Source organism: Ixodes scapularis, unplaced genomic scaffold, assembly GCF_016920785.2.
Source record: "Ixodes scapularis isolate PalLabHiFi unplaced genomic scaffold, ASM1692078v2 PGA_scaffold2__306_contigs__length_199485367, whole genome shotgun sequence".
Lineage (NCBI taxonomy): Eukaryota > Metazoa > Arthropoda > Arachnida > Ixodida > Ixodidae > Ixodes > Ixodes scapularis.
Genome location: NW_024609857.1, coordinates 64,167,706 through 64,181,666, shown reverse-complemented (window position 1 = coordinate 64,181,666; position 13,961 = coordinate 64,167,706). Strand labels below are relative to the sequence as shown.

Here is a 13,961-nt window from a genome sequence, read left to right as displayed (position 1 = left end):
TAAGTAACCGAAACATCCGTGTCTCGAACCTCACTTGCAAGTCTACACATTGAATTGGTTGCTGCGCTTCATACGAAATACATGTGCCCCTCCCTCCCCAATCCAGCCTGCAAACCGCCCCCCCCCCCCTCCCTTTTCCGGTTGTGTACGCCATTAGTTCTTTCTATTTAACATTTTTACGAATGAAAAGCGCTTTCGTTATAACTTAAATACACAGAACTTATTCGTGGTAAGAGGACGCGATATTGCTATCAAGCTGTGATTAGGTCACTACAACTCAACCCGTGGTCTAATCAAATGTATCCATTCTATCGGCTTCTCAAACGTCGGAAACAATGCACAATAACGCTCATGCACTCTGCATGACTGTTAGCGCAAACACATTGCCGCATTTATTTATTTATTTTCATTGGGAAGGTATTGACGCGGAACAAAAATTAACACCTAGGTTATTGCCCCAAATAAGAAATTCCCATCACAAATTAATTTTGAATGCGACCTCTTGATTCTAAGCCAACAAAATGAAATAAAATAGATGGCGATCGCGATTCTTTGATCCAACAGCAACGTGTTATGCACAACGTTGTCCTGAACTGTCCAGCAACCCGTCTCTTCGCAAACCACCGCCTACCATTTTCAACAAGGGGCTAATATTAAGGGAAAGTTTGAGCGTGAATCTGTCCAATCCCCCCCCCCCCCCCCCCCCCCCCCACAGACACACACACGCACACAAGTGTAGAAACGTAAGATATTATTTTGAGGAATGGGTAGAAAACATAACTTAACAATAAGGTCAATACACTGGCTTTTCTTTTTTTTTTTTTAAACCTGCCTTTTTTGTGTATAAGTATTATAGATTTGTTTTAATCGATCAAAAGATTGAGAGAAAAGTGAATCTGTAAAATATTTTTTTTTTTTACAACAACCTTTTGTCGATTTTACATCGAGCTCGAAGGCTTGGTTCGCGCTTTCATTCAGAAAGGCTTCCTTCCTGGCCCGCGAGGAAAATTACCTCGAATGGTGACCCCAGAGTTTACGGCCATAATAAGCCGCCCTTTCGTACCGTACACATCGATCAATGTCACTGCCTTCAAGTCCGACGCTATATATTTTACGCGGGGCGGACGCCGAAGCACGCTCATATCTGACATTCCGGTCAGTCAGCGCGCTTAAAAAATGAAACCGAGAAAGTATCTGCCCAGTTAAAATACATTCGAGCGAGCAGAGCAGAGAGCGGAAGGCTCTTACGTTCCTTTTTTTTTTTATTATTAGGTTTTCCTAGATGGGTTTTTCTCTCTGCGGCGGTAATAAATCCCAGTATGCGCTTTCTGTTTTGACGCAGGATAAAGAGGTGCGGTTCCAGGTCGTGTACTTTGAAGTCGACTGTACGGAGAGACACCGAGGCAGAGGAGGAGAGGAGAGCGTGCGGGGACATCAGGCACCCGAGCTCTGATTGGAGGGATTGTGACTAGATGCAGAGCGTTGCTGGCTTTGTCTTTGCCTACTGTCTTCACTCCAATCAGAGCGGAGAAGAAAGTCGTCTGCTCCTTGCAGAATATAACGTTCGTACGCCAGTCTTCAGCGTTCGGCATGCGAACGCCGCACTTTGCGCCAGGAGTAGACGCATCTCTTGTTCGGTCTGACGGGAGGGTAGATAGTGAGTAGAGACAACGGCAGCAACCCTCATCAGAGCTCGGCTCTCTCACGTGCTCGCACTCTCTCGCCCTCAGTTTCTCCCATTATATCCAGCGTTCCAGCAGAGTGCATTTAGACTCATAACATCTGCAATGTTTGTGCGTGCGGAGCCTGCGCTGGCGCGTTCCCTTCAGGACAGGTCCTTTTTGTGCAGCTGAGATATAGGCGCGAACATATTTCTAAAGAATACTGTAGACTTCGACGTAAATTGGAGCATACTAGTGAACGATATTTCTGCCCGCTGTTTCCTGCTGAATGTATCATGGCGTTTGCTGATTTTTGTGAATGATTACAGATTGAAACGCTCCTTTTTAACCTGAATTCATCCACTGAATATTTTGTAGCCTTATCGGGAATAGTCTATTTACTGGGGCATTTGATTCTTGGCAATAATTGTGGGAACTCTTGCCTCGATTGATTTGCTTTAAACGAATTTTACGGGGGAAGGGGGCAGAAACGTACGTCACACAACATCGTGAATTCTAAACAGAACAACAACGTAATACCAGCGTGTTTCTAATTTTTTTAACTCGAAATAGTGCTGCACAATTGTTATTTTTCGTTCCATGTATAAGAAATTCCAAACCGTACTACATTTTGTCTTTGCAAAAATGTAGTATGATTTCCTATGGGTAAAATTTTTTGCTACCATCAAATATTAGCTAAGAAATAACGACGCGACAATTGCAAACCCTTTATTTGTAGGTGAAAAACTAGTTTTTTCGTTTTGGTTCAGATGAAGGAAAACGGGAGAGAAACAGAGCTGCTCACACAAAAGAGGCGCAACTCGTGAATGTGACATAAAGTGTTTAGCTGATGAACACCCTTCGGGCATTGTTACTAAACAACTATCACCGCGCTTTCACAAAATAGCAAAATCCCGTCCAATGACTGGTAGGCATCTTACATATCAACTAGTATATCGGCAGTCTTGAAATTATTATTCGTGGGTTTAATTCACCGCCCGTAAGTTTAGACCTGGATATCACTGCACCTTCGTGTGCGTAGCCGTGTATCACATTTGAGTGGTGCATAAACAGCGAGCTACTTAAACAAAAAAGCAATCGACATGTTTTCTTTTCCTCTTTTTAAATTGAAATGCTGCCTACAAACAGCGTGCTCGAAAGTGCTCAGGGAGAGAACTAACCCAAGCAGTAAATTTGGTATCCACCAATATACAATCAAAGTAAAATATGATAAAACAAAAACGCCGATGGCCTGTACGTGCTAACAGCATGGCGTAGTGAGACCCCAGGCTGGCAATCAAACTTCACTCAATAAATTGTTCATGTACAGTGCGAAGCAGTGTCGTCGTACGGTGGCTAGCAATATGAGCTAGAATGTGCAAACGGCGACCACGCAGTACAAACCACACTGTCGCACGGCTACCACGCGTGCGTCGGGGTGGGGAGGTGTAGGGAGCGCCGGGTCCGTGGGCAGTTTTACACACCTCCACTGTCCTTCTGACCCTTCATTCTCTGCCTGCAAGACCGCATGGTCCGTACTGCCTGGTCGCCGTTCGCACATTCTAGCTCATATATCGCTAGCCACTGCACGTCAAAGGCAGACCAGCTTTTTGCGATGTCGAGATTATAAAAAAAGTCTACGTCTAACTTGCTTTCCTTTTTTCATTTAGATGCGCCTTACTCCTGCCAAATGAAAAACTCTGAACGAATTTGCCAATGCACATGTTTGTTGCGAACATGCGAACAATTGTGATGCTTAACGGCTGCTTTTAAATTTGAGCGACCAATATATCACATTTCCGTCTCAAATGCCCGAGCCAGGTTGTTGCTAAGCGCCTCACCCCTTTCCAGCCTGTGGTCATCTTAACTCATGTACTTGGAGCTGATCTGTTCTCGTGGTAAGCAAAGGTAACCTCCATTGTTCGGAGTGCGGGATGCCAAAAAACAAGCATACTTGTGCCAACGAAGGACACAGCCTGCTTGGGCTTAATATTCCCTACAGTGTGCCACTTATAAAAAAAAAAAAAAACATAATAAATTTTTAAAAAAATGTGGACCTTCTCAAGATATTTGCGCGAGTTCCACTTACGGAAGAAAGACCCTCCAAAAGAGCTGAGTTGAATGGTGTGTTTTGGCGCGAAAACAAGTACACACAGCGGAATTCGGTATAAAATACCCGCGAGTATTTCCTTGGACTCATTTTTTTATGTGCGCGTGTATGGAAAAATCGATTGACAACAGTTCGAGGTCAGCTTTCGTAGAGAATAAAAAAGTGCCCCACTTTCATACATCGCTTTGTATTTTTTTTTAATTTAATATTACTATCTATATTTATCTATATAAACAACTTCTACCGTAGCACCCGACCTATCAAACTGAACCTGTCATCAGTGTCGGCGAAAGTCAAAATATAAGAAAAGGAAGCTATGTATGTTATTTTGCCGTATGCGATTTTGTCATGCTTACTTCGTAATCGTCTTGGGAAATAGAGCAGAGCTCACCTGATGAAAGGTTATATAAAAAGATGGAATATATTATAATGCATATAACAGCTGTGCAAGGGCACCAAGATGACACGCAAATGATTTGTACCTTGAGCGATGGCAAGGAAAGGCTCACTATAAATAGTACACTACGAAATGAAGTTTCTTTGCCACCTGCGCTGTATTTTGCAGAGTAGGAGATTTTATTTATCGTTATCTTAGAAAACTAATGAAACACAACTACAAGAAACCGACACTGATTGCTGGTTCTTCAATTATTTCCCTTGATTTTTACAAACCTGTTCATATCAAGAGTTGGTATGATAAAATCGCACCAAGAAAGATTGGTGAAGGTCAGAGTGTTAAATTGATCCGCCCCTTTCGTTAAAAATTATTCTCTTATGACGTCTGATTCATGAATAATGTTGCACATTATTGACTAAGTGGTCTTTAATGTGATTCGGTTTGTTGTGCCTTTATCGGAGCCGCATGAAAGTATAACTCCAAGAGCTTTGTTGTTTATCCAAGAGTTAGTTGGAACGTTGCGATCGTGTTCACCCGAGAAGTAGGCTGTCATTCTTGGCACATGGCCGTTTTTGGCCCGCGTATCGAGACAGTAACAACTGCTTTTAGCGGATGCCAAGAGTCTACGTACCGACTCTACAAAGCGAAAGGAAGGCTTGCATGGCAGCAATAACTCAAGTAGCAAGGTTATTTCGCGGACAGCTGACCCCAACTCGAAACACACGCCCTATTAAATGATTGGGCGTCGTCCTAAACTTAATTCAGCAGTCATTCCTTCCGAATATTATAAATATTTTGCCAGTTTAATATTAAAACGACCTCTTCCTATAAAGCACAACGAACCCGCATTCTGCTGTTCCTAATTATTTTTCTTGACAGTACGTTACCATACAATTTTGAAACTGCAGAACCATATCTTTATATATAAAAATAAATGTGTTTGGTATTGCAGAATTATGGCTTTGAATGCTTACCAGTAGAACTCGCACAGCCGATGAATGAAAACTTGGTGGGGCTCCTTAGTCAAAATTAGGCTCAAAGTCAGCGTGGTGGTTAATGTTTTATTTGTATCTATAGCGAACAAGAATGACCGAGTGAGCAAGTTTAGAATCTATACAGATCCATCTAGTTAAGCGAGATACATTTCCTTCGGGGTCGGCATTTAGATTGGACAAAGTCGCCAATCCCGAAGGACAACTTGGACGGCATAACCAAGAAGAAGTTTCCCAACAGGAGACGAGACACTCGGGTACGCTTAATTCAGCTGTATGTCCGTTCATGTTTTAATATAAAAAAAAAATAATGAGGTATCGAAAGAGATAGGTCGAGGTCGATTAATCGATGTCCCAAGTTATCCATAACCTCACCGTCCGAAATCATAGACAAGAATCACGTCTACTCCTTGCACAACACGGGCGTTTGTTTACCCCCCCCCCCCCCCCCCCCCTTCCCCGACCTCAACGAATGGCGTCGCACTCTTGGCTGCTTTTATCATATGGGGCATTCCCCACGCGTACTCCCTATTGCTATTTTATTGGCGCGTGGTTCTCCTGGCGTTCAGATGCGCCAAAAAAGCTTCTTGGAACACTTGCTCGCCGTAGAAAGCATCACTGTTTCGACCACAGAAAACAATAATTCTTTATTTGATCAATCTGTGCGTGCCGAGCTGCACGCACAGATTGATTGGCGATCTTTGTGATGTCGGCCGAGAACTGCGATACCCACCCGCGGATATTTATCGAACGATAAACACCTTGCCTCGATTTGTTCCGTTAGGCGACCTTTAAAACACAAAAAAAACGAGGGGAAAATAAAAACCACAAGTCACGTCTCCGTGACTGAAGGAATTGGAACAATATATCAAAACTTAGTCGTGAACCCAACAGATCCGCGAAAGGCGCGCCGTGGCCATAACCCAGATCTTTATATACTGCTTTTGCTCCGAGACGAGCACCGCGCAAGTATATGCGGTTTTTTGTATGTGCGGTTAAACCACACCTGCGGAGAACTCGAATGTCTCGCGCTTTATCCACAAATCTCGCGCTCCGCAACGTGCTGGCGCGGCGGCGACTGCTCTCGCCGCTTTTTAGTTTATCTCTCATATATTTATATGTTTTCTTTTTTGTTATATATCTTTCGAGTGCCATAGGATCGTCCTGAGGATCGAGAAAGTTCGGCCGAGCTACAGATAACTGGCTCGGCGACGGCGTCGCAGTAAATGCCCCCCTGTGTGTTTCGTCAGGAGTGCCGATGCGCTCCCGCGTTCTTCTGGGCGCACGACAGACTCGTATCGATGCGGTGCCCTGAAAACGAAAACCGCCCTTACGCCGTTCTCCATTATGCTGCCCGGATAAGCAGTGTTGGAAGCGAAGGCGTTAGACATAATGGAGTGAAAGGAAACAGAGTCACCTGTACCACAGTCGACGGCGAAGCTTTACAACGTTTTGTCACACTTCCCACTGACGTCTGTCGTATTTCTGGCTTGATTAGACCCGAGTTTCCATAATGCACAAACCAAATCAAACCGAATTACATATGTATTTAATATTGCTCATGTCCTTGTAGGTGGTTCCATAAAGAAACAAGGCTGAAAAGCAGTTGTATAGGGTGTCCCAAGTCACCAGGCACGATCTAAAATGGACCGTAAAAGTCGACACCTGCACGTAGCAACATGAACTTTTCGGCAAAGGTGTATTTCACCGGACGGTTTTTTCTTGCAAAATTACAAAGCGTAGCTCCCTTTCTGTGAAAAAATAGGGTCAAGAAACGTGTCAGGGTCAACGTCGGGCGGCGATGCAGACGACAAAGTCGAGCTTTTTTTCTCTCTCTCCCCTCTCCAAACGGAGAGAAATAAAGAGTATGAGTTTGACAGCTGCGGGGTCTGTTAGGCGTCCGTATTGATAGATGGTGCTACCTCTTTATCGAGGCTGCTTTCGACCACCGTGGTTTATTAAAATGAACATAATTTTTTTTTGTAATGTACCTTTGGTTTAAAAATAAATGCTGACAATCAAATCAAAACTTAAAGTAAAAAAAAAACGCTTTTGCCGATGGCGCTTTTGCTGCCAACGGATTCCGTCTGCGTGTCGTCTGCTTTCTTTCGCTGGTCGGCTGCACCTTCGGACGCTGCTCCCGACGTCATCTATCAGTATGCGCACCAAACAAACACACCCCGCAACTCAACTTTGTCGTCTGCATCGCCGCGCTTCGGTGACCCTGGCAAGTTTCTTGGTTATATTTTTTACAGAAATAAAACTACGCTTTCTAAGTTTACAAAAAAAAAAAAGACCTGTGGAATACATTTCTGACGAAAAGTTTAGATACCTACACGCGATTTTTACGGTCCATTCTAGATCGAGGCTGGTGACTTGGGGCACTCTATATGCGTCATCTATAGTCGGCTCAGTTAAACAGGTTTGGCTGGTTATGGTCAGCAACATCCACTACGAGTTACTTTTAACGTGAAACGTTATTTGGCTCGTCAGAGGGGGGGGGGGGGGGGGGGGGGGGATCGCCAGATTTTGTGAAGACCGAAAATTCGACCGCAAAGCTTGGCGCTGATTTGCTGGTGGAAAGGTGACGTTATCAACGCATATTGGCTGACCCATGGTTGAGTATGCGGGGTTCAAGAAAGCTGCGAAGCTCTTAAACTTGACTAGCGCCAGTATCTTCATTTCAGGAACTGCTGTCATAAGTCTGTATGCCACGTGTTAAGTTACCTGATGAAGAGCGCCGTGAACCTATACACCAACTCATGTTTACAAACAAACCGGAGCGCCCCTAGCGGACGCCACCGGCGCCGCGCATGCGCGGTGGATGGTGGGCAAGAAGCCCGCCGTCGCCCATAAACAAACCATTGAATTGCGTTGTTGTCGGCGTCGGTGGGAGTCCCTGTGCTCTTTTTCGCGTTGGAATTGTTGATTCTACGTCCTCCTAACAATGTCCGATTACTTGTGCGGCTTCAGCAAAACTAACGAGGCAAAACTTTGCGTGAATAATGTGACGTGCGGCGATTCATTTCACGTGGACGCCGCAGAATGGGCGCTAAACCTGACTCCCACGATGAGATTCTGCTCGCTATTTTTAGTCGCGACGTCGCTCGGACTGCAAAAGCGTGGACCGTAGCTGAGATGGTGGACGTCGATACTGAAAACCGCAAGTAGAATCGGGCATTACAAGTCGGTGATGGCCACCGGTAACAATAATGATAAACATCTTCTTGTATCTGTTTACACTTAGCCTACTTACCCCAACCAACCTTCAAAAGTGTTTTGAAGCCTGCACTTAGTTCTTATCGCAATTACCAGGTCAAGGTTTGGTTTACGGGCCGCTGTCGTTTGACGAGCTGACGACAAAAAGCAGCCAAGTTTGAAAGAGCAGACGACAGTTCGAACGCATGCGCAATGGAGAACGGGCAAGAAGCACCGCGTCCCACGTCAACAAACCATTCGAATGTCACCTTGTCGGCGTTTGTGTGAGTCTGCATACTCTTTTTCGAGTTGGAATTGTCGATTCTACGTCGTCATCGCAATGTCTTTCTTACCACTTTAATCGCCTGAGCGAAATTATCAATTCTTGTTACGCCGCTAAACTTTCCGTAAATAATTTGCGATTCATTCGCGTGAACGCCGCAGAATGGACGCCAAAATCATGATGAGATTCTTCTAGCTATATTTGGACGCGACGTCGCTCGTGCTGCAAAAGTGTAGAAGGCAGCGGCGATGATCGACGTCGATATTGAAAATCGGAAGCGGGAACAAACCAAGCGTAACAAGTCGGTGATGGCCACCGGTACCAATGATCAACATCTTGTATCTACTGTTTACATAGAGCCTACTTAAGTCTTTCGAGGCCTGCTATTACTTCTTATTGCAATTACCAGGTCAACGTTTGGTCCACGGGCCGCTTTTGTTTGAACGAGCAGACTACAAAAAACAGACAAGTTTGAAAAAGCAGACGAAAGTTCGAACGATCAGGCGGCCGTGTGAATTTGAAGACGCACTGAACCCGTGGGTGGTCCGGACAACTTGGCGGTTTTATCTCGTTCATGTGGAACAAAGCAAATACATCTGGCGACCACAAAGTGTTGCCCGCACACGCAATTGTAGAGCGACAGCGTCTGGTTTTCCCTTTTCACGGCTACTATTCACGTTCTCGGACGAACGGAGGGGGCAGAAACACATGAAAACTGATCTTCAAACCTTTCCAGGCTCTCTTGGTACAGCCCTCGTCGCAGCATTTGGCGAGAAGGCAGGTTTTTTGTCTCGTTTCTTCCAAAGGAACACAGGAATGCATGTCTGGCACGGCGACTTCTGCCCACCGCCCCAGACCGGAAGTGCGTCCGGCGCGCCACCACCGCGGCGTGACGTAGGAGAGTTGAGTTGGTGTATAGGCGCCGGACTCGGTAACGTTCCGAAGCGAAACTGGAACGTTTTACGTGCAACACAATTGCACAACAATTTGCTACACAATTTCGTTTCGCTTCTCTGAAAATCGCGGACGTGAAAGGGTGACTTATAAAGAGTTGAGGAAACAGTACTACCGGTTTTTGTTTGACTGATGAAACGCTTGCTCTTCCGTGAGAAGCATTCTCCTTTCACATAGTAGCGTAAACGACTCAAAGGGAAGATGGGGCACTTCTACATTTGAGAAAAAACGCTTGAATTGCGTTCATTTGGCCTTTAGAATAGCAGATATCAAAATTATATTTCCATGCGACGCGCCGGAGAGCCACAAGAGCAATTTCAAAATAGGGCTGAAGCCCCGCCTCCCTAGCCTTGGGCAGCCAAAAGAGCCGTCGATGACGTCACGGACAGCGACTGTCTTTCGCGTTTTTCTCGCGTTTAACAATACTTACGCAGCAAATGGTTTGGGTATTCGGGTTCACGGGGTAGAAATACACTAGAATTCACTTCTAACTCATTTTTTCCAAGAAGCTCCGTTGCTTCCCTTTAAATTTTGCGGGCTCAAATTTTCGCGAATCTGGCAAAAGCTGAAAATTTGAAAATATTCGCGGGTTCTAATTTTCGCGGATTTAGTGTAGCTTCCGTAGTTTTCACATATTGCCCGAATTGTTCGTGGGACGTATTTTTCGCGAATTGTAGGCGATTCGCGAAATTCGCGAAAATTAGGTCCTCGCGAAATTTTAGTCGTTTACAGTATTTGACTGAGGATCTATACATGCAATTTAAGAAAATGTCGGTGCTCGTTTTTCCCCACAGATTACTAATACTTACGGTGCTCATACAGCGGAGCACGAAGTTTGAAATACAATTCAGCTAAAAAAAAAAAGAAAAGAAATCTGCAAATATGCGTGTCTTTTTTCTTAACTGTGTTTAAATTTGAACGGTTTTTGGAGCACTAGCACTATCATTCTTCGATAAAAAAAGTTCGACATAGCACCTTAAGGTTCTTTGATAGCCTTTAAGCCAATTTTATATCAGCTGGATCAATTTTGGGAGGCAGAGAGGAAGATGACCGATGATAGATGTGCCGTTATTGCCTATCGTCGCGCAAAAAAGAAAAAAACATTAAAACTTTTTTTTTAGGAAGAATGTGTGTAAACGCTTTAACCAGAAAAAAAAATTTTTTTTTTTTTTGCTTATCTCAGACTTTGGCAAAAAGCCCGCTCTTTCAGCGATCAGATATATTCTTTTTTTTTTTGCAGGTTTCTTTGATTTAGGATGAGCTTTTAACCTGCGCCGCGGAGTTTCCGCCGGAAACCTGAGACGCTTAGAGAAGCAGAAGTCGGTTAATATACGGTGTCAGCACTGGCGCTGTCCATCTTAACCATTTTGGTTTTATTTTGAAAGTCTGAGCATCAGTAATTATCTCAAAGCTCCCGCGAGCACTTCTGGTGACCGAGATTTAAGAGAGCTTAGGTGCATCATCAACCCCATATTGTGCCGATATTGTTCTGTCCTTTTTGACATTTTGACACGACATCAGAAGCTACATCTATTGCTTATGAATTATAGCGGAATGTTCGCGCTTCTGCTTTCCCAACGAGCACTCGGAGACCCAGTAACAGCGACATATTGAAGAAGTTTCGTAAATTGCAAGCAGACTTGTATGGCACTCATTAGAGGTATCAAATTACTTGTAATGGACTACTTTTTTGTAATCTTGTAATAATTTCAATAAATTCACCAGGAATTATTCACAAAAGTAATCCGATTCCTTGTAGAAACACATATTACTTGTAATTGCTAGTGGCGCGCTTTATCTGTTCAAGTTTTCTACCAATTAAGTCTCGAACCAAAAATGGTTTGCCGAAGTTGGTGGATTACGAAGATAAGTAGAGTTTGGTGATTCTAATCCTATAATGGGCAGTGCAAAAGACCCATTTTTCAAGTCGGCAGAGAAATCTGTTTTGAAATTCTGAAGTAATCGGGAAAAGGGACGGTTACTTTTTTTTTTCAAGTAACGGCCAATCACTTTTTTTCCCACGTTATTAAGTAATTCAATATAATGTTTTTAAACAAAAGTAATTTTAATTGTAATTAATTATTTCTTTCCCATAACGTGCAGAAGGCTGATTGCAAGGCAGAAAATCGTTTTGACCCAACAACAAAATCTCAACGAAACACTCAGAGTGACGCTTCATATGATCACGTCATATGGTATGTCACAAGTTCCAACGTGAACATAGTCTTGACATGTGATCTTATGATCCTAAAAATCACATCGCACAAGCGCTTTTTTTTTTGTGGGTCAAACAATAGGTTTTTGACTTGTAATTTGACCAGCCTCCTCAACAGACACACAAACTGTATCACGGGAAAGTAGGCGTAACGGCATTTTAGAGATACATCCGACTTCTTGATCAAAAATGTAATCTTAACAATTCTACAAAGATAACAAGGAGCCCATACTGTCAGCTTTTGAGCAGTTGAATTCCTCGAGAGATTGTCGGATTCGCAATTGGACATGTATCTATAAAGTTAATTCAGTATTACAATTCAAAAGCCAAGAATTATTTCTGTTGTGATTGTTACAGCACCGTAAGGTTAAGATTTGAAAGGTACACAACTCAATCCAGATTCAGCGTTCCTCTCGTCTGACAATGATGTTTGTGTCACTCCGTTATATTCAGAAAACAGTTTAGCAATAAACTAAAAATACAATAGAGCCCAAAATTGAGAAAAACTCCTTACAGAAATGGGATGGTGCCACAAAACATCCTCCTGGAAGGTCTGAAGCTCTTACCTGAAAGCGACCCATCCTGAAGACACGCTGTGCAACGGCTACCGCACCAGAAGCACCCGGCCGAACCAAGCCTTCACTCCAGACGCAGCAAGGGGGAAAAACCCCCGCCGTCGAAATTTCGCGGCGTCAACGGGTCGGTCCCTTTGGACCCCACGCCGCAACCGCCGGCGAACCCCACATCCTGCCTCTGAACGGGCGGCGATCTCCTCCTATGCCACAGCCGGAGACGGCCAAAAGCGCCTTGGACGAGGAGCGCTGGGCTGGCCCAACACCGGGTGAAAGAGCACACAAAGCTCCGCACTGGAGTCGCCGGGAAAACCCCGAGTAGGGGAAGGGACCCTCTGTGCCGCCGCCGCCTTCAATGGAGAACAAAGCCGCGGGGTAGATCCGGACCAGCACCCGACGGCGGCTGAGCTGAGAAGAAGGAGCAATCCGGGCGGGCACCAGGACCTCTCGGCGGGCTGTTCCTTTCACCCTCGCTCGTCGGCGTGGGAAAGTGGCCGCGCTGCTGCTCGCTTTGCTCCTTACTTTGCTCCATTCCTGTTCTGGGAAGAAGGAAGGGAAAGGGGACCATTACCACGTGGCTGACGGCAAACAGCTGATCCCCGTGACGTTGAACGGCAAGGTCGTCCACTTTCAATCCTTACCTTTCATTTTCTTTTTCTCTTTCTTTTTTCTTTGTCTTTGATTGGATTCGCTCGCTCTCCATCGAGCCTATCCGGATGCAAGGATGGATGAAAGCTGGTAGATGCCCTTTCGGCGGAGGTGGCAGAGGCCTGTTTCGCGGATCGAGTGGCTCGGGGAGCAAGCGGAAGTGTCAAGCGAAAGGGCTGTTACCATGTTTCCGGTTCTGCTTGTTGTGATGGTGTGTTTCCACTCGTCGGCTTTTTGTCGGCGAAGATGAAGGTGGTCAGGCAGTGAGGGGTTGTGGAGGCACGAGGTATTCAGGTCGGCATTGTGGTTTCCAAATATGTACACGATGGATGTCTCGGTGATCAAACAAAAACACAGTACGAACGCGGCATTCCAGCCTTTTTTTTTTTTCATTTTATTCGCACCGGTTCGCATCGTATAACCTGCCTCAAAGCTTGCGTTCGTGTCCTACATGAGCTCAATTCACCACGGCAGCGCGCTTGATGACAGCCTTTCTGTCGACAAAGAAAACAGGAAAGACCGGGCATTGCGCGTTTGTGCGAACCCTGTCGCACACTGTACTTTATTACCTCCTGGCAACGTAGCAAAAGAGCCACTATGGACCAGTGGCGTCGGCAGAGGGAGGGGGGGGGGGGGGGTTTGGGGAGTCGAAACCCCCTCCGAAATGCCAAAGCTACCCCCCCCCCCCCCCCCCCCCCCCCGCGGGGCCCGCCCGCCTTCCTGCTCATGCAGTCGGTTTTGCACGAGGCACGGAGCAACGGGGGAGCGCGGACCATCTCCAACTTATATGCTTTCGGGAAAATTGTTTGTGGGGCAGAGAATGTTAAAATTAATAAAATATGCAATATGGCTTCATTCATGCTTATTCGATGGGATGCGGAACTTGATCTCAGATATATAGAGAACGGACATTTCGAAACTTTTGTAGGGT

General features: G+C 45.1%; 1 protein-coding gene across 1 annotated transcript in view; it reads right to left on the bottom strand.

The window, feature by feature from the left end:
- The window catches only part of LOC8034235, a 54,935-nt gene extending 42,055 nt beyond the window's left edge, over window positions 1-12,880 (bottom strand). The window contains exon 1 of the mRNA XM_029987092.4: window positions 12,377-12,880. Within this exon, the coding sequence (XP_029842952.3) occupies window positions 12,377-12,391 (15 nt within the window). The 5' untranslated portion in view covers window positions 12,392-12,880. The remainder of the gene's footprint in view (window positions 1-12,376) is intronic.
- Between the last annotated feature and the right edge of the window lie 1,081 nt (window positions 12,881-13,961).